This window comes from Tupaia chinensis, unplaced genomic scaffold (genome assembly GCF_000334495.1).
Source record: "Tupaia chinensis unplaced genomic scaffold, TupChi_1.0 Scaffold000410_1, whole genome shotgun sequence".
Classification (NCBI taxonomy): Eukaryota; Metazoa; Chordata; class Mammalia; order Scandentia; family Tupaiidae; genus Tupaia; species Tupaia belangeri.
The window spans coordinates 2,467,347-2,489,392 of NW_006159915.1; the positions used below are offsets into that span (position 1 = coordinate 2,467,347).

Consider the following 22,046-nt stretch of genomic DNA (forward strand, 5'->3'; position numbering starts at 1 on the left):
TTTGAGAGGCTTTTGCTATAGGGCACGTGCGCTCGCCAGACAGACAGAGACAGAGAGATAGAAAGCAAGAAATCACCCCTCCCCCGGGGAGGTGGCCACACTGCAATCCCTTCTCCTCCATTCTCTTCTCGGGATCTTGGGTGCACATGCACATGCGCCCAGCGTGAGTTTAAACCACCGGGTTTGGGTCTCGAACTGTGATCAACTACATGGGAGTCCAGCAACACAGCCAGGAGGCCAATTACTGGTCCCTTAAAAATATTGTAAATATGTGAATACACTGTCCTGCCTTGGTAAGTAACTCATTAAAACTTTTTTTTTTTGAGATTTGAGGAAAGCTTCACAGTTATCATTCAGTGAGATTTGCAAAACCTCAGAAAAGGAAAAAAAAAAAAGAGCGATAGTTTAGAGAAGTCCTGAAGGTAGTGAGTAAGCCTTATAGTTACCTGGAGAGAGATGAGAGAATATCAAGGCCTCAAAGGAACAATGACTGAATCAAGATACTGCTTACATACCTTCTCAGTGCAACTGGCATTTTATTTGTTGCTGTGCAACTCTCACAGGGAACAGTGAGATGAATGTCATAGAGATGTGATAGCTGACCCTGAGGAATTGTGTGCTCGTGGGACAGACAATAGGCAAAATAAAGGAACAGAATACACAGCACGCTAGACAATGCTGTGTGCCTAGCACCTGCTAAAGAGAAAAACAAACCCAGAAGGGGAGTAATAGGATGCTGAAGGAGGAGGTACAATTTCAAATAGGGTGATTAGAGATGGTCTCACTGAAAAGGTCTCAATAAACCAGGTCCCTAGGATTCAGGGAGGGAAATTAGAACAGGATAGGGCCAGTGGGTGGTAGTTAAGGTGCTGTATTCCCACATGGCCGACTGTGGTTCAAGTCCCAGACCTGGCAGCTTGCTTTCTTACTCCCCTCCCCCCACTTCTCTCTGGTCAAATATAAAATAATAATAATAATAAATAAGTAAAATTTAAATGAATAATTTAAAAAAATAAAAGGATAGTATTGGCCTCTATAATATATCATTTTAAAGGAAGATATTTAAAGGAGGGTAGAACACATGAGGGAATTTTAACAAGTTAAGGAAAAATGGAAATAAAATACAAGTTTATACTGGTACAAATTTTTTTAAATTCATACATAGTTTAACAATGTGCATTTCCAATAACTTTTGAAACCTCTCATGCCTTTTGCTGGAAGGTGATAAGAACCATGGAAGTAAGTAAAGTGGGGGTGGGGAGAGTTGGAGATGCCATGTAAGGTGAATGAGGTGGCCTAGGCCTCATGAAAAGGTGAGCCAGTCATGCTGAGCAGCACTACTGAATGCTCTGCGATGCTGAGGCTATGGGGAAGACGAGCATTTGCTTCTTGGGTTGATCAGTACACACCAGGTGCAGGTACCTGTGCCCTTGATCCTGACTGACTAGGAAGGCTGGAAACACTGTGGTCCAATGTGAGACCCTGTTGAGGGTGCTTGTCTTCCTCTCTCTCTCTCCCTCTCTCTGTCTCATGACAGAAATCTTACAACAAGGAAAACAAAGAAAAGTAATGTTTTAGTCCAGTCTTGAAGGTAGTGAATTAGCTTTGCATATAGCTGGTGGAGGGTAGAGAGATGAGGCGATGTGAAACAATGCGAGAGGATCAAAGGACTGGAGGTGGCAGATTGTTGGTATCTGGATCCCAGAAGACATGAACCATCAATAGATTGAAAGATAGGAGTTGTAGATCAGAGAGGGTGATTTATGAAACACATGTAAGTGTTGCAGTTACTGGTAATTCAAGTCCTAAAACTATGACCATGAAAGAGAGTCACAAAATCAGGGTCGAGGAAAAAATAGAGAAAAGAACACAGAATTGATGTGTATGTGTGTGCAAAGATGATGTGTGTGTACACTGAAATTGTCAAGAACGGAAATAAGAGTAGTGTTGAAGAAAGTGACAGTAAGCAAGCAGTCAACAATTTCTAGAAATGACTCAGCCCGGGGTTGGTAAATGTTGGTTACTGCCTGCAGCAATTCACCTTGAGTTACAAGTGTCAAAGTGGGGGTGGGGGGTGGGGAGTAAGGGATGAAGGAGAAAGAGTGTTGGGAAGGTGGGACTAAGAACTAAGGAAGACACCTATGTTCCTCCAAGGATGTGAGGCTGTGAGGGAAACATCAGCCATTACTTATGACGTCTGCAGGGAAAGCTCAGTCCTTAGGGGAAAGCCAGGGTTCTCTTAAAGCAGAGTGCTAAGGGACACATTCAGAGAAGAGATGAAGACACCGTCAGTTCTGGAAAAGGGCCATGAATTTCAGAGGGGATGGGGGATGGGTTTCTGGAGTTGTAAAGGAGTGGGAGATGGGAAGAAAAGAGAGGTCGTGCACAGTCTAATAAGGATTAGAATGTGAGGGAGAAATGAAGGTAAATCTGGGAGTCTTGGGCATCTTGTCGGGACTGTTGTAAATAGAGATAAGTGATACTAGTATTTAGGAACTCATGGTAAATAGCGGTGAAGATATTGTAAGTGGTGAGGGAGAAAGGAAGGTTCTGGAGCTTACTCTTGATTATTACTGAAGAAAGGTAAGAGGTGTGAGAAAGTGTGAGTTAGTTTTGGGTGAGGGGCTCATTCAACCCCATCTCCTGCCAGGAGGAAGATGGACTTTATTAGAATGCCATGGATACATGATTCTGTGAAGCACATTGCCCGAGGAGACGTAAGATACATAAAACTGTACCTGAAGATGGTACAAACCAACAGTGTTTTGTCACTGAAGGATTTTAGGGAAGACATTTCGAATGACCTAATACAGCCTTGTCTCTTGATGAATCTGTTTCTTGCATAATATATTTACATAGGTGTAATATGTAAATCACACTCATGTGCATACTATACAACTAACTAAATAAAACATAATAACTAAATAACATACATACAAACTAACTAAAATTCAGGGCAGAATGCACAGATCATAATGCAAATTCAGAAGTGGAGACATCATGTAAACCTGAAGGGAGCTGCAAGGATTCGATGGTGGAGATATCATATAAGTGAGATATGTCTAAACTGGACACCGAAGGACCCGAAGGACTGAGACACAGGAAAATGAACAGGAAAGCTCTGTAGATGGAGAGGGGCATATATATTGACCATGACACAGGGTATTGGGGAGAAGAGAAATAAAAACAGATAAGTTGGGCCAGCAGGTGGCATGGTGGTTAAGGCACTGAACTCCCACATGGCTGACCACAGTCTGAGTGGTGGCTTGACCACTGGTGGCTTGAAACTGATGTCCATGCATGTGCGTGCATACCCAAAATCTCAAGAGGAGAATGGAGGACAGGGGAATGCGGCATGCCCATCACCCCAGGGAGTGATTTCTCACTTTCCCTCTCACTTTCTCTCTCTGGTAAGCACACGCTTGCTGGAGCATATGTGCATGCAAGAGAGAGGAGAAAGAGAGAGAAAAGTACCCTCCATAGGGTTTGGTCCCCTTCCTCCAGTCTTCTACTCATCAGATCTTGGTCACTCACACAAACACCCGTAGTGTTTTAGACCAGTCAGGCTGGGAATTCTACCAACAGTCACCCTACAGCTTCCAGCACTACAGCGTAACATGCTACCAACCACGCCACCAAGGAGGGGTCAAAAATAGGTAGATGTTTTTGGAACCTCATGCTGTGGGTCTGAATGTTTATGTACTTCCAAAATTCATATGCTGAAATCGAACCCTCACAGTGCACTGGTAATAATGGTGGGGACTTTGAGAAGTGACTGGATCATGAAGGCAGAGCCCTTGTGAATCAGATTGGTGCCCTTATAACAGAAGCCCAAGGGAGCTTGTTTGCCCCTTCCCCATGTGAAGATGCAGTGAGAAGGTGCCATATGTAAGAGAGGGACCCTCACCAGATCCCAAATCTGATGGTGCCTTGGTTTTGAACTTACCGTCCTTCAGAACTATGAGCAACAAATTACCTCATCTAAATTATTTTGTTATAGCAGCCTGAATAGACTAAGACACAGAGGGTAGAAACTACCCAAGGTTTTTTCAGATAATTATTATTACTTGATTGTTCCGTGGCATAGTAAAGTCATCATCCTGTATCAGGAAATGATTCTAGAGGCAATGCATATGATGATTTTTTGTTTGTCTGTCAGTTTTTCCAAGGTCATGTGTGCTCACTGGAGAGAGACCTAAGCAAGAAGGCTCTCTGCATGGAGCATCATCACACCCCCCATCCCTTTCCCTCCATTTCCTCCTCCTTTTAGGGGGATTTTGGGTACACACTCACAGGTACCCAGCATGTTTTTCAAGCCACTGGGTCCAGGACTTGAACTGTATAATAAGCCATATGGGATCCAGCCACCTTACCCACCAGACCACAGGCTGGCTTTATATAATGATTTTTAGTATAAATGCTGGTTTGAAGACATTGTGAGAAAGTTGCTCTAATAAAGCAAGTAATAAATTATAAGGGCCTAAACTAGGATGGAATTAATGAGAATTGGAAGAGAGATGAATGCTAATGATAGTGAAGACAAAGCAAAATATCTTGGTGACTGAGAAGTTGCTGGGACTGTGTTAGGAGGAGGGATCAAGATGTTTAAATCACAATAAAGAGGAATATAATGCAATTAATGGAAATAGGTCATTCAAACCAGAAAGAACAGGTTTTATTTTTAGATTTTAATGTTGCAGCAAGAATCTAAAAGAGGTGCCCAATAAATTGTTAAAAATTTCAAACAGAAACGAGGAAAGAGTTTGGGATTGGAGATAATCATTTGGCAGTCATGTTCAAGGAGATAAGACTTAAAGTCTTCTTATTCGTGAAGCCATTAGGTGTGGAGTTTAGAAAGAGAAAATAGACAAAGACATACAAAGAGGAGTAGTTTGAAATAGGGAAAAATCATAATGTATTACTACTAAAGCCAAAGAGCACTGAACATTGCTAAATTATCATTGCTAACTATAAACTAGGAAATTATTGTATGCCTTTGAGAGAGCAATTCACTAGATAGATAGAGGAAACAGTCTTAGCAAAGTGAACACTTCTTTCTCCAAAAAGAGAATCAAGACCATTCTGAGCTGAAAATAAAAGTTATTTCTCTCTTCTTGGTAATACAAAGGTAAAGTAAGGGTCCTACCTGATAAGGGAGGACTTGGTAGAAGTTCTTGGAGATTTGAGAAGAAATATTAAAACACTCAATGTGAAAACATGTAATGGAAAGTCAACAGACTGAATAAAAACAGGTTACGGGACCTAGGTAAAGTGAGAAAGAAAACTGGAGAGGACAAACCCTTAATAGGCCTTAATTGTGCCTATAATATTCTTTCTATATATATATATTCAAGTTCCAGACTATAAAATTAAACTGGACAAATATAATAGCTGAAGAAGTTTAAGGTCATTTAAGTATAAAAGAAGACTAAATATCATGTAAAATACAGTTAGATTCAAATCTTTCTTTTAAATAATTATAATTCAGAATTTCCTTCTGCCTGAGCTCCCAAATAAGATGAATTTCAAAAAATGAATTCATGGGCATAATGGTTAAGGAACTGGATTCCCATGTGGTTGATATCGTTCAAATCCTGGACCTGGTGGCTTGAAACTTACGGCAAGCTTATGTGCATATGTGCCCAAAATCCCAAAAGGAGGATGGAGGAAAAGGAATTTTGGCATAGCCATCTCCCCTGGGGGCTGGGGGAAGAGGGGATTGCTTTCTCACTTTCTGTCTCTCTGGTGAGTACACATGCCCTACAGCAAACATCTCTCAAGAAAAAGTAGTAATTCATGGGCCAGCCCATGGTTTGATAGTTAAGGTGCCTGGATCCCACATAGCCAACTGTGCAGTTAGTCCTGGACCTAGTGGGTTGAAAAACACGCTGGGCATATATGTGGGCATGCCCAAAATCCCCAGAGGAGAATGTAGGATAAAGCGCTGTGGCATGTGGCCATCTCCCTTGGGGGTGGGGAGGCTCTTACTTTCCTCCTCTCTTTGGCAAGTACATCACCTAAGGCAAATTTTCAAAGCAAACATACAAACAAAATATGAATTCAATGCAAGTGCTTAGGATCATCTTTGGCACTGAGAATAGAGGACAGTTTACATTTGAAAATAGAATATAGAGATCGATAGGTGACATTGTGTTTAAGGAGCTGGACTTCCACATGGCTGACTGCAGTTTGAGTCCTGGACCTGGTAGAGTGAAAATCATGTCAGCTATGTGTATATGAATGCCCAAAAACCCTGAGAGGAGACTGGAGGAGAAGGGACTGCAGCATGGCCATCTCCCCTGGGGGGTGATTTCTCACTTTCTCTGTCTCTGTCTCTCTCTGGCAAGCACATATGCCCTAGAACAAAAATCCTTGGGGAAAAAAAAAAAGAGAGAGAATATCAAATATATTATTGGTGTGTAGTACAAACTGTTATAGTATAATTCATGATAATAATAGTATTTATTTCTAAGATATTTAGTCTTACATTGGAATCTCTATACACTCTATTTAATTTTTCATACTGCCGAGAGTTTGCAAAAAATTTCAGATAGAATATAAAAAATTAAGTTATGAATTTGAAAAGACTTTTATCACTACACAACTGAGCTCCAACGATTAGAATTAGCATGAAAATAATTTACCTCAGGACCAGCAGATGGCTTAATGGTTATGTCGCTGGACTCCCATGTATTCCACTGAAATTTGAATCCCAGACTAGGAGCTTAAAACTCACTTTATATGTGCGTGCCCAAAATCCCTCATGCCCTGGGGGTGGTGGTGGTGGTGGTAGTGTGTGATTTCTTGCTTTCTGTTTCTCAGGTAAGAGCACATGCCCTATAACAAAAATCTCCCTTAAAAATAAATAGATGCTAGATGGATAGATAGATAGACAGATAAATAGATAATTTACCTCTTAATCTGAATAGAAGATATGTTAATCAGTCAAACTCTGTAATAATAAGCAACTTATACCAAGCACAAACTGATCTGTGAGTCAAAAGATTTACATAATATTTTATTGGCTTAGTTTCCAAAAATCGTATAATGTAACTTATTTCTAGGTGAAGAAGGAAATACATTTTTTAAAGAATTATTTAACTTTATTATATTTATGCATTCATTTATTTTAATTTGATCAAAGAGAGAGAGAAGCAGAGAGAGAGAGAGGGAAAGTGAGAAAGCAAGCTACCAGGTCCAGGACTTGAACCATGGTCAGCCATGTGGAAGTGTCCAGCACCTTCACCATGCCACCTACTGGTCCCCAGAAATACATTTTTTCACAATGTACTGATTGTCCTTTTTCTACCTTTACCTAGTATTATTTATCTATTTATCTTTACCTAGTATTTATTATCTAATAAATAATACTCCACCTAAGTTAATTTATAGTGCCAATTTAAAATATTTTACTGATATAATTTACATGAATAAACTGTATCAACTTAAAATGTCACTGGACGGATTTTGACAAATGTACAGTCTGTGAAACTACTGCTACAGTCAACACACAGAACTCTTCCACTCCTCAGAAGTTTGCTCATGCCTTTGCTGACAATTTTAAAACAAAACTATATAACCACCCTGCATTATGAAGAATGTTTTATGTCGTGCATAAGGGTTTGGGTAGCCTTTTAAAATACATCTTTCATATTATAAATTATACCCTAAAATAGTACTATCAGCTACCCAAATTGTACATGCTATAAAGCAAATGTTCTCCACCAATCATGTCATTTTAACTCATACTCTACTTTTTAGAATGTTTTCTTAGCTCAGTGGATGAACACGGCACATAAAGAGGGGAAGTATTTTCCCTACCTCATCAGCAAGGAAGCCTTGCTGATGAGGTCCAGGTCAGCATATAGAGTAAGAACAAGAACAAGAAACACAGTATACAGATGTAAATACCAGATGTAGTATGTGTGAAAGAGGAGGGTCTGAGGAAGGACATTTAGAAGAAAAATAGGGAGGCAAAGCATTAATCGCACAAAGAAATGTGGTATTATCTGTTGAAGATATTTTGTAGGATTTTTTTTTTTTTTTGAGAGGTTTTTGCTATAGGGCGCGTGTGCTCGCCAGACAGACAGAGAAAGCCAGAGAGATAGAAAGCGAGAACCCATCCCCCGGGAGGATGGTCCCGCCGCAATCCCTTCTCCTCTGTACTCCTCTTGGGATCTTGGGCATGCAAGCACACGCGCCCGGCGTGGAGTTTTAAGAGGTCCGGGATGCGAACCGCAGTCGACTACGTGGGAGTCCAGCGACATAGCCATTATGCTAACTGCTGGTCCCAGGTATTTTGTAGTTTTATCAACTGTACTAGGGAGAAATGTCCACCTGTTGAAATATCCATTTTGTAAGCCAAATAATAATGTGATTGAATGTTAAAAGAAAATGAAATGAGGAACCAGTAGTTAGCATAATGGCTATGTTGCTGAACTCCCACGTAGTCAACCGCAGTTCGAGGCCCAGATCTGGTGGCTTAAACTCACACCGAGCATGTGTGCATGTGTGCCCAAGATCCCGAGAGGAGAATGGAGGAGAAGGGATTGTGGTGTGGCCATCCCCCTGGGGGGTGATTTCTCGCTTTCTGTCTCTCTGTCTCTCTCTGTGTTTCTGGCGAGCGCACATACCCTATAGCAAAAAACCTTTCCAAAAAAAAAAAAATTAAATGAAAAAAAAAACCCATAAATAAAGAAATAAATAAATGAGGTACAAGTGGAAAAAAAAGAACAATTTCCTTCTTTCCTGTTCCAGATTTGGCTCACAGGGCAAAACTGGGAATTCACAAATGGAAAGAGCAACTGCAAACACCGTTTCATGAGCTTCTGCCTAATTAGCATGCAGGTCAGAGCTGTCCCCTTGCAAAAAGGTTGGGGAAACACAGTTGTCAAAGGAGCAGCTGTCCCCCACTCTGAACAAGTGCCAGCTGATCTGATTCATGCACTCAGTGAGGTGTTCAGGCTGGGGCTTTCATGCGCAAACTCAGAGTTTCCCTGTGCAGAGAAATCAAAGGAATTTTTAAAATGGCACTGAACTATTTAGGGAGGTCTTTGGCACTGAGGGTAGAAAATAATCCTCTTGGGGAGAATCTAACATCCTTATCTTTAGAGTAGGAAAATGAGATTACTCAGCACTGATGATAGGAAACATAATCACAGAATACTTCTACTAAAGGATTACCTTGGGCAACATGGGAATTATTATTGAGTCATGACTTAAGGAATAATAATCCTAACACTAATTAGCAAGAGTTTTTAGTTGTACTTTCAAATAATTATATATATATGTTTCTTGTTTATTTTATCTAGGACAGTATTTTTTTTAAAAAGCTCTGTAGTCAAAACTGGTTTCAAACTTGGTTTCTTCATTTACTTACTAGCTGTGTGAGTTTAGGATGATACTCAGCCTCTCTAACCTTTAGTTTGCCATCTATAGAGTGGGCACAGTAGTGTTTCCTCGTAGGATTTTTATAAAGTTTCAGTGAGATAATGTATATAAAGTGATGGTATAGGGCCAACACAGAGTAATTACTTAATAAGTTCTTATTATTTTTCTTAACTTTAATACTATTGCGTACATGGATTTGATTTTAAAGTGGCAGAGTCAATAGGTATAAATACCTTTGAAACTTTGAAATCTAATTACACGCAAACCAAATTCTAGGTGACCTAAAAATCACTTTGGGTTATTTATTTATTTACTTACTTACTTAGAACTAAATTCCTTCCACTACAGGTTGTGCTTTGCTGCTTTAATCAAGTGACTTCAGTTTTAACAGATACAATGTAGAAAATGCATTCCTCCTACCCTGGGGAGTGTTTTCACCTCCTTAACCATGGCATTTGAAGGTTAGACATAAATAATTATTGGTAGCTTTTTTTTTTTTTGGTGGTGGGGGGTGTTTGTTTGAGAAAGGAAATTTATAACTGCCAAGAGTTGGAGAGGAAAATAGGAAGAGCCCCTGGAACTATTTTACTCGAGTGGTCTAGTGTGTTAGATTGAAAACATTACTTAGAGGACCAGAGTGGGAAACCGGTGAATATTTTGGCCTTTATAAAAAGGGAGTATGCCTAATAAACAGGACAGTTGGAATGTATGGAAAAGTTCCAGTTAAAACAAGACACAAAGCACATGACTAATATTGCTTTTCCAAGTTAGACAAATGCAATTTAACCAGAATTTGCCTCGGAGGGGCCTCTGAAGCCCTCCCTGAATCTTGAGACTTTCATCCTTTATGAAGGTCCAAGTCTGATGTCGGAAAGTTATGCTGAGAGATGCTGTGGTTTTGACCCTCCACGTCCTCCCCACCCAGAGCTTTCTTCCCAAACTGTCTCACAAATTCCAACCAGGTGAGTGTCCACAGACAAACCGGTGTGCTCAGGTAAATGAGCTACTGTAAAATTGAATTTGATTCTTTTCAGAAGCTACGCTTTCTGGACATTGAGTGACCACTTGGCCCCCAAGAGAAACTTCATAGTCTAGGACTATAATGTGGACGGCAAAATGATTTTCAAATCCAAATGGCAAATATTCTTCATGCACTTTTATCTCCTGCCCACATTAAATAATATATGTCAAAATGTACACAGGATATAATCAAAAATCAATCCAACAGCTTTCAATGAGATTTCTCCATTTTACCTATCCTTCCGAACCAGCTTAGGGACTACTTCTGTGTAGAGAGAGTCCTTGCTCATTAACTCATGGCATTCTCCTTTTCTTGTCACATTTCCAGTAACTGCAGCTTGGATTGCCTCGTTTATTGTTTTTATTTCCTGTTCCACACCGCCAAAATACCATGCAGTTAGGGTGACCTTAAGCGTCAGCTTGCCTGAAGAGTTCCAGTTCACCTGCTGCACTGGTGGAATTAACAGTGCCTCTTTTAAGTTAAAAAGTGTCCCAGTGTACAGTATAATTTATAGTCACCCAGTATGTCTTCACACAGAGCTTTTTCAAGCAAAGCTGACTGCAATGTACATAAATGAATCACAATGAAAAATTCTGATATGAGTCCATGTGATCGTACTTCTTGTGACGGCCATTTCAACACAAAGGAGTGTCACCAATGACTTCATGGTGGTTCCTCCTGAAATTTCCGTCCTGAAGTAGAGCTTTGATTCATGCTATCCCGGTCCACTTGAAGCTCTGACTCATGGTGGGATTGCCCCAACAGGACAGAGCAGGCTAACAGTAAGTATAGCGTTGCCCTAACATTCCTTAATCTGCCCAGGATTGAGGACTTTTAGAAAGTTTCAATGAGATAATTATATAAAGTGCTTGGTATAGAGCCGAGCGCACAATGATCATTTAAAATTTTTAATTTTTCCTAATTTTATCCCATTATAAATATCAATTTGCATCACATGAGAAGAAGTTCTGCTCAGTAAGGAATTACTGAACACTAGAGGGTGAGGGATATTTACCAAATTGAAATTCGGTTTACCTCTGAGCACCACGAAAGACAAGTACATGTGATGGCTTTTCATCTGATGATGGTAGCGTTGCAAAGTGCTATTTCAATTCAGTCTCATTTCAGCATCTATTCAGCTCTTTAGAAAGAAACTAGACTCGCTTAACATGAATTAGTATTAACAATATCAGAAGACCAAATGTGAAAACAAAATGGTTTTCCTAGGTACATTTTTATTTTTCACATTTGGAACCAGCAAGATGAACTCATCCAGATGCATATACTAAGTAAACTTAGTTTTATTGCTTCTTGCAATAGATAGCCTTTGGAAATGAAAATGATTAAAACATAGAAGTAGTCAAGAGTTATAAATACCTCAGGATTTAAATTCTAAATAATTCTCAACCTGGAATACATTATTACACCTTGACTGAGTATATACTAGGCTCAGATACTGGGTATATAAAGAAAATATGTTTAAGCACTTTTCCTCCAGAAACTGAGTCTAGCAATCTTACTCTTCCAAAGGAAAACAAACATCTTCAGTGCGCATGGTTTACTTCACATAAAGTTATGTTTCTTTTAAAACATTTACATTCATTCTGTTAAAGTCTTTCTCTTACTAATTTACCTTTCAAAATCAAGTGAAACTGTACTAGGAATTGTGTTTATCTGCTAGCCACAGGGTCTTTAAAATCAGTGGATTAGGTAAAATTTCCTCTCACATCAGATGCAGTTCTGAGAGTAATGCAGAAGAGGTACAATGACTCGAGTTCTGTAAGAATCCTGGACGCCCTTTCCTTTTTTCTTTTTTTTTTTTTTAAGAGAGAAAAAGAGAGGAGTCTTTCTCTTACTAATTTACCTTTCAAAATCAAGTGAAACTGTACTAGGAATTGTGTTTATCTGCTAGCCACAGGGTCTTTAAAATCAGTGGATTAGGTAAAATTTCCTCTCACATCAGATGCAGTTCTGAGAGTAATGCAGAAGAGGTACAATGACTCGAGTTCTGTAAGAATCCTGGACGCCCTTTCCTTTTTTTTTTTTTTTTTTTTTAAGAGAGAAAAAGAGAGGTATTTTTGACAGGTATTTTCGCCACATTCCAATCCTTTTGCCGCAGCCTCCCAGTTAACTAGGACCAAAGGCGCACACCACTGCGCCTGGTCGTTTTAGGGTGGGTGGGAATCCCGGGCCTCCCATGCAGCTGCAGTCATGGTGCCACTGTGCACTTTACTTCTGCTGTCTTCAGCACTGGCTTGCATGAGCCAAGCTCTCCTAAATCTATACATGTCTGCTGCGGGACTAGGCATCACATTCATGTTCCAGGTAGAAAGAAGCAGACGGGCATAGGGAAAAAAAAAAATACCCTTTTCGAGAAGCTTTCACAGAAACCCTATTGAGCAACTTCTGCTTACATCCCGAGCTTCAGAACTAGCCAGCCAACCCCCATCATGGCAAGAGAGCTGGGAATTGTGGCATTTCAGTTCCCCTTAATGCCATCTTTGACAGATCTAGGATACTATTAGTAAAAAAGTAAACAGGCAAACAGCAATCTCACCACAATGCCCTAGTCACTTATCATGCTCTAGGGTAGTTGGTGGTGTCCAACTCAGACTCCTCTGTAAGGCTGGGGCTCCCATCACCAGCTGCTCTGAGTTCTGGTTGGTCTCCTCCAAGCTGTCCTCCATCAGAAGGAGCCATATTGCTCAGAAATGCCTGCGAAGTCAAACCACTCCACTTCCATCCACATCCCCCAGAACCACCATCAGGTTGCCTGCAGCCAATGGCTGTCTGATTGGAAGCATGAAATATAAGCCCTTTGCCTCAAGGTAGGTCACCTTTGTAGCACCTTTTGTGCTCGAGCTCTGGGTGGCATCACAGTGAGGCACCAACTCTGCTTAGTGTCCTCTCTTGACCTTACCTCACTTCCTTTCTCTAAGTTAGTTAAGACTTTCTCATCCCAGTTTCTTCTCTGGGGAACTGAGACAATTCTTTTATCTCCCAATGTCATTATCTCTTCAGCTTTCTCCTTAGGTACTCCAGGTAGATAAGAATTGGACATGATCATACCACCTCCTTTTCTTCCAAATACATCTTCAGACTATCGAACCTAGTCATCAGAACAGCCAACAAGGGGGAACCAGCAGTTAGTGTAATGGCTATGTCGCTGGACTCCCACGTAGTCGACCACGGTTCGCGTCCTGGACCCAGCGGCTTACAACTCACGCCGGGCGTGTGTGCGTGCGTGCCCAAGATCCTGAGAGGAGAATGGAGAAGGGATTGCGACGTGACCATCCCCCCTGGGGGTGATTTCTCGCTTTCCATCTCTATGTCTCTCTCTGTCTGTCTGTCTGACGAGCGCACGCGCCCTATAGCGAAAATCTCTCCAAAAAAGAAAAAACAAACAAACAAACAAAAACAGCCAACAAGGCAAGAAAGACTGAAATTCACATTATTTTTCACTGATCATATTACAAATACGGTTTTATGTTTATCAAATGAATATAGAAGCAAAATCATTTAGACAAAATGATTTTCCCCATATATATATTCATTTTTTCATTTCCGTGGGCTGAATGCTTATTTGCTACAAATCTGAAGTAAATCAAATGATAGCAGAGGCAAAGAGTGACATTTGCCACTGTAGGCTGGGTGGTACTCCCAGAAAATATTTTCTCAATGCATAACTTAAGAACAAACTACAAATATTAAAGTGAATTTTTCAACAAATTACATGTGATCATGGTTTAAATATGCGTTGGTTGCATTAGAAATTATTTTAATAGCTGGAGTTTAGCCACTGCTGTAATTTAGAAGTTTTTTCTGCTTTATTACAACACTAAAACTATATTCCATATATTCTGAATAAAACGAAACGAAAAATGCTAATGAACAATGTAGCTTTGGATTACATACATATGAGGTCCAAGGATAAACCCAGGGAAAAGAGACAAATAGGAACAGTTGCACCATTTCCTTGCTGTCCCTATTCTGAAACAATGTCTCAGGTCGCAGGCACTGACTTCCTGGTATTTACTTTGCTTTCACTTTATGATACTCAGATCTACCTTCTCCAAAGAAGTTTCCATGTTTCCTCCTTTTCTCCCATTCCCTTTACTTAATCCTCATTAAAATTTAATTGACTTTTGTTTTGTTTCCTGTGCCTGATTTTCAAAGTCGGTATGTATATACATGTGTGTGTATGTGTGTGTATATATGTGTGTGTGTATGTATATATATATATATAGAGAGAGAGAGAGAGAGAGAGATCTAAATGTGTATATGTATGTGTATGTTTACAGACACACATATATTCTGGCAACCATATATATATATATATATATATACACACACACACACACACACACATATATAGAATGTGTGTTTATATATAGTGTATATACTATATATTATATATACTGTGTGTATACATATAGTGTATGTGTATGTATATTATTGGGTTGTCGGAAAAATCAGAACACATTTTAGAAAAACACATCATGACTGACTTTTCTGCTGACCCTATACATATATATATACATATATATATATATAGAGAGAGAGAGAGAGAGAGAGAAGGAAACCTCAAAGTTATATACTCTAAACTCAACTCATGCATATGCTCAGTTTGTCTGACTTTAACTGTTATCAGAGTAGAATATGTATTCATTATAACAATGTTTACTTTTAGTTTTTTTTTAAAGGAAGTAGCTTTATATAATTATCCAAGTTTAATTTAATTTGTATGCTAAATGCAATTAGGAAAGAAGTACTGCCTGAAAAAAGCATGCACTTTTCACAAACCCTTCTGCCTAGATGCAACAGGAAGCCCTTGGACAACTGGCCTGGAATATCAGGGACAACAATCTTCATCGGCTTTCCTTGTTTCTTCTTCCAGTTCACTTTAAATTTTGTTGAAATTTTGTTGTGTGCACTTTAGAACAAGGGAAAACTAGAAATATTTCTTAAACCTCCACTTAATCTGATCATTTGATTTACAGAGATTTAAGTCTAAACTGATATACCTATTGCCTCTTTTTAGTTCTAAGGTGTTTTTTTTTTTTTGTCCATTTTCTTATACTCACTTCTATACATTAAATATTGTCAAAATAATATGAACAAATGATGTAATCCAAAAAAAAAAGAATACCTCAGTTCATTCACAAGCATGTAGTTTCCTGATTTTTGTGTACTCTATCCTGTTGATGATGGATATTTTTTATATTTTATGACAGATAGTGATAGAGGTCATTTTACATGCGTCACAAATAATTCTGGGAAATAATTCAAAAATTATTCAGTTTAAATCAACGTGATGTTCTCATTGCAAAATATAAATAAAATAATAGGGTTCAATGAGGTTTCTCAGTAATCCAGTTTATAGTCGTGCCAAAATTGTATCTGTAATAGACTGGGCCAAAACCTAAATGGCTTTTAAGAATCACTTTTAAACAACTAAAGTTAATGCAGTAACTTTTTACTTAATAGCTGTTTTTATATCTTTATGACCCACGTGCAATTTTTACTTTTTTTTTTAAGAGCGAGATATTTTATGCTATAGGGTTGCACTCACCAGAGAGAAACAAAGTGAGAAATCACCCTCCCCCCAGGGGGTATGGCTATGCCGCAGTCCCATCTCTTCCATTCTCATCCCTGGATTTTGGGCACACACACACACAAGAGCTCAGCATGAATTTTAAGCTGCCGGGTCCGGAACTAGAACCCGATATTGAACTACTGTTAACTACGTAGGAGTCCAGCGACATTACCATTATGCTATATGCTGATCCTGAGACTTTCACTTTCAGCACAACAAATGGGCAGGTCTGTGACATGTTGGTTAAGACACCTGGATTGCACATAGTCAACTGAGCAGTTCAAGTCCCAGACTCAGTGGCTTGAAAAACACACGGAATACATGTGCCTGCATGCCCAAAGTCCTGAATGGAGAAATGGGAGATGGGATTGCAGTATAACCCTTCTCTATGCTTTCTCACTTTCTTCTCTGTCTCTCTCCTGTGAGTACACATGCCCCTCTAGCAAAATTAAAACAAAATAAAACAACAACAACAACACAACAAGGAACAGCAGATAGCATTATGGTTACATTGCTGAACTCCCATGTAGTCAACCGTAGTTCAAGTCCTGGACCCGGTGGCTTAAAACTCACGCCGGGTGCGTGTGCGTGTGTGCCCAAGATCCCGAGAGGAGAATGGAGGAGAAGAGATTGTGGTATGGCGATCCCCCCTGCAGGGGTGATTTATGGCTTTTTTCTCTCTCTCTCTCTGTCTTTCTGACAAGCAAACGCACCCTATAGCAAAAATCTCTCTCTTTAAAAAATAAAAAAAGCACAACAAATTGAACTTACAACAAACTTACAGACACATAACACCCTCCTGTTTTTTTAACTGAACTAAATACACACACATACACACACGCATGAACGCATACAAAAGCGTATGTGATACAATGTACATACACTGCATATTGTAGAGTGTATGGATATAATTAACTGTAATATCATTTATAACAATGTTGTATCATTTCTCAATTGAATACCTAATATTCCCTGAGCACTCTGCTTGGCATGCTTTGCGTTCACCCCCTGTGAACAATTCGTTACGTGTATAATTAGCCATGTTACAGTGGTGAACATGGAGGCTTGGAGAGCTTAGTAACTAGCCTAAAGGGACATGGCTAGTAAGCAGCAGTGCTATGGAATTTTGGAAGGTTGTCCATTTAGCATACTACCTCATCATCTGTTAACTCCAATTGTACCATAATGAGAAAACATAGGACCTGCAACCTATGTTCATAGATCAAGTAATAGAATTATTTAGAATATACACTGTTGAATCTGACATGGGGCTCACGAAACACTGAGGACTGAAACAAATAAGTACAGAAGAAAAATCTGAGTGTATGTGGTTTAAAACATTACTATTTAAAAATTTATTCTACTTCCCTTGGCTTCAGGGTTTCCATTAGGATCAATAAAATATTATTCTTAACAAAAATGCAGTTCTAGAATGTAAAGAATAAGGTGCTTAATGCAACAAAACTGGACAAATAGCAGGACGAACAGTGACCATAATTGTAGAGTGGGAAGAAGAACTGCCCAGGCACACCCTCTAATGAGGTGTCATGCAGTGCCGAGGGCTGCTAGGAAACCACCACTGGAAAGTAGCCTTCTGGTGCTGTTGCGTCAGGGATGGGAGGGCAAATGAGCTGAGTAGACCCAGAGGCTGATGACAAACTGCCAGTGTCTGTAAACACAGTTGTTCATTGATGTGCAGGCAGTGTAAAGATTTCTGCTTTCACAGAAGGAAATGAGAAAGAGAGAAATCCTAGCACACACTGACTAAAAGCACTCATAATTGTCTGACCATGTGGTGAAAAGAACTGCTATAATTGGTGTGTATTTGCATGTGAGGTATTTTACTTACCCATGTATTTGAAAATTAAAAAGAAAATTCTGAGCATTCTGCATGCCAGAGTGTATCTGGCATGTCTTCTGTGAAGTGTAACCGTGACACTCACCAGAATAATGTTTGACACTGTTCCCATGTATTTCAATTTATGGCCCTTCTCCAGTTCTTAAAACCATAGGGCCCACCTCCTCCAGATCCACTTGTGGGATTTTTGTTTTTTTCCCTGTAGTTATGTTAACTCTGAGAAACGTCAGCCCTGGAACCTGGGAAGTATTGACAAGACCAAAGTCAATATCCTTCTTGGTCATTATTCCTAGATGTCAGAAGTTTGAGGACAGACATTGAAAGCAGGACTTTCTAAAGAAAGCAGTCAGAATACAAAGAAATGTTTGCTTGTAAATTTGTTATTGCCACATGTGCTGTGCAGGTGGGAGTCTGATCTGAGCTTAAATCTGGCTTAATTTAGGACAAGTCAGACAACCATCTGAAATGAAGATGGAGTTCGGGACTCTGCAGCTTCCCTTCCACAAGGTTGCAGTTTGGACTCCCATTACAAGACTTACCTATTGGTTAAAGTGCTTGGTTAAATGGAAACAAAACAGACTTAATTCCATGTTCCAGTAAGATCAAGACTAAGAATTGGGAAAGGTCAGATTAGATCTGTGTTTTAGTCTATTCATGCTACGATAGCAAAACACGTGAGACCAGCTAATTATTAATAATAAACTATAGAAATTTGTGTCTTACAGTCCTGGAGACCAGGGAGTCTGAAACCAAGGCACTGGCAATTAGTGTCTGGTGAGGGCCTTCTTGCTGTGTCCTCACGTGGCAGAAGAACAGGACAAAAAGCAGACTCTGTGTGAAGCTCTTTCATGAAGTCCTTAATTCCATTAATAAGAAAGGAGCCTTCATGACCTAGTCACCTACTAAAGGTCCCATTTAGAACTGTCACACTGGAGTCTAAGTTTCAATGTGTGAATTTGGGCAGACACATTCAGATCATAGCAGTTTCAAATGTGTTTAATATCTAGAACTAAACTGGTTTTCTTTCTGAGAATAAAACTTTAATAAGAAATTACTCACTTTTCCAACTATTTTAGAAAATCAATCTTTCTTTTCTTTCTTTCTTCTTTTTCTCTTTCTTTCTTTCTTTCTTTCTTTCTTTTTTCCTTCCTTCCTTCCTTCCTTCCTTCCTTCCTTCCTTCCTTCCTTCCTTCCTTCCTTCCTTCCTTCCTTCCTTCCTTCCTTCCTTCCTTCCTTCCTTCCTTCCTTCCTTCCTTCCTTCCTTCCTTCCTTCCTTCCTTCCTTCCTTCCTTCCTTCCTTCCTTCCTTCCTTCCTTCCTTCCTTCCTTCCTTCCTTCCTTCCTTCCTTCCTTCCTTCCTTCCTTCCTTCCTTCCTTCCTTCCTTCCTTCCTTCCTTCCTTCCTTCCTTCCTTCCTTCCTTCCTTCCTTCCTTCCTTCCTTCCTTCCTTCCTTCCTTCCTTCCTTCCTTCCTTCCTTCCTTCCTTCCTTCCTTCCTTCCTTCCTTCCTTCCTTCCTTCCTTCCTTCCTTCCTTCCTTCCTTCCTTCCTTCCTTCCTTCCTTCCTTCCTTCCTTCCTTCCTTCCTTCCTTCCTTCCTTCCTTCCTTCCTTCCTTCCTTCCTTCCTTCCTTCCTTCCTTCCTTCCTTCCTTCCTTCCTTCCTTCCTTCCTTCCTTCCTTCCTTCCTTCCTTCCTTCCTTCCTTCCTTCCTTCCTTCCTTCCTTCCTTCCTTCCTTCCTTCCTTCCTTCCTTCCTTCCTTCCTTCCTTCCTTCCTTCCTTCCTTCCTTCCTTCCTTCCTTCCTTCCTTCCTTCCTTCCTTCCTTCCTTCCTTCCTTCCTTCCTTCCTTCCTTCCTTCCTTCCTTCCTTCCTTCCTTCCTTCCTTCCTTCCTTCCTTCCTTCCTTCCTTCCTTCCTTCCTTCCTTCCTTCCTTCCTTCCTTCCTTCCTTCCTTCCTTCCTTCCTTCCTTCCTTCCTTCCTTCCTGCCTTCCTTCCTTCCTTCCTTCCTTTTCTCTATCTCTCTTGCTCTTTCTTCTCTCTCTCTCACTCTCTCTCTCTTTCTCTCTCTATCTCACTCTCTCTTTACAGTTTTTGCCATAGGATGTGTGTGCTTGCTCACCAGTAAGAGAAGAGCGGGAAAGTGGGAAATCACCCTTCAGGGCTATGGCCTCACCACAATCATTCTCCTCTCAGGATTTTGGGCATGCATGCACATGTGCCCAACATGATTTGCAAGCCTCTGGGTCTGGGACTCAAACTGCAGTTGTCTATGTGAGAGTCCAGCACCTCAACCACCACACCACCTGCTGGTCCCTGAAACAAGCAGTTTTTACAATTTGCAAACTAAGCCAGATGAAAGGACTTTAGGATAGGGAGTCTTTATACTTAAGTGGACAAACTTATAGTAAAGAAAGCCCAAAACAGAGTCAATTTCAGTTCTTAAAATTTTAGGCCATATCCACAGATATCAGTTAAAAAAAAAAAAGTTTTGTATAACATGTATTTAAAACTGATATAAAATCAAAAAACTTAAAAAAAAAAGATAGAATGATAATAGAACCTTTGGAGTGTTAGGGAAGGATGTTTTCCACTTACACCATTGGGTGCTGGGGAAATACAGGGAAGGGTGCTCACTCTCACCCCAGTTAGCACCCTCTTTGCAGTGTTTACTTGTCTGTAGCTCTTCCCCACCCCTCTTCCCATTGCCTCTCTCTCTTCCCATGCCATCTTCTGGGCAGAAATGTGTTCATGAATATTGAAGAAAGTTGAGCGAGAGAAGAAAAAGAGAAAGCAGTGGGAAGTGGGGGCAACTGGAAATTTTTGTTGCCCTCTATACCCTCTGAAACTACCATGTTCATATCTGATTGTACATAGACACATATGTGTATGGCTTTTCTTTCACGACTATTAAATTATTTTAAAGAGATAAACACAGAAGAAACACAATCAAATGGGAAAGAGATACTAGCTGTCACTGCTTCTAAGAAGCCATCTTTAAATAGGCTCCCTCCCCATCTGCCCCTACCCTACCATCCATCCATTCCTCTAACAGAGTGAGTGGCCTCTTTCCTGTGTTCCTCTAGTCCTTTGATGAAACCTCTCTTGTGCTTGTGACACTGTGTTTTATTGTTGGGTTCAATAATTCTCTCTTCAACTGGGACTGTGAGCCATCTACATGCAGAAGGCCCAGTGAATGAGATGGACAGAATCACACAGTGATTTCCAGTGTCCTTAACACATCCCATTGTCTGGAATGGGAAATATATGATGGTTTCATGGAAAACTCATAATAATAATAATAAGACTCATCCTGTGTTATATTTAATGTGTTTAAGTCTATTGTAAAAATGTTGGTTTAACTGTTTAAGTAGTTGATAAAGGTAAGTAATTTCTAGGCACAATTCTGTTATTAAAATATCATAGCTACATGCAGGTAGCCTATGAGCTGCTCATGATCTTAAAATGATTCAGTCTGAAAAATTTCAATAGGTTAAGTAAAACAACTGTTCAGCTTAACCGTTTTACTTCTAAAATCGTGGATGATACCATTATGTCTGGTTTGGTATTCTTTAAGCCAAAAATAGTTGATACAACATAATTGAAATTTCTAAGTTAATAACTATATGTCCATGAAGATTATTTTTCAGAAAATTCACTCAACATGAGTATACATGATTATATGTTGAGACTGATGTTGGTACATGGTAATTTTCAAAGGAAAAGCTCTAGAACCAAAAAAACAATTACTTGGTTAAGGGAACATGAAATACAGCAAAACTTCCATACACTAAAAAAAAGACCCTAAAATTCCCAGAATTATTTCAGCAGAATTCAAGTCAAATTCCAAAATCTGACCAAAATCACATTTTCCATCACCCTCTTTTCTCCCAACCTGATAAAATTAAATAATAACTAACTAGGTATCTATTGGATCGTCAGAAGACTCATGACATATTTTTCTATGCCAAAATACATCATAACTTTTTCGATGATGTAATATTAGTTGCAATGAGCAGGTTAATTCTTCCCAAAGAAATTATACATTTTTTGATGTCATGTCTTTGAACCAAAAGCTCATACATCTTGGTCTAGAATTGCATGTTTCTTGGTGTGAGACTAAACTGTAACGCCTGGTTTTATCCTCCATTACAGAAGACAATAGCTGTGCATCTTCGAATGCAGCGTC

General features: G+C 39.7%; 1 protein-coding gene across 1 annotated transcript in view; it reads left to right on the plus strand.

Moving 5' to 3' along the window:
- ITGB8 (integrin subunit beta 8) overlaps positions 1-22,046 on the plus strand; it is a 102,173-nt gene that overhangs the window by 18,372 nt on the left and 61,755 nt on the right. The window contains exon 2 of the mRNA XM_014590146.2: positions 22,013-22,045. Within this exon, the coding sequence (XP_014445632.1) occupies positions 22,013-22,045 (33 nt within the window). The remainder of the gene's footprint in view (positions 1-22,012; position 22,046) is intronic.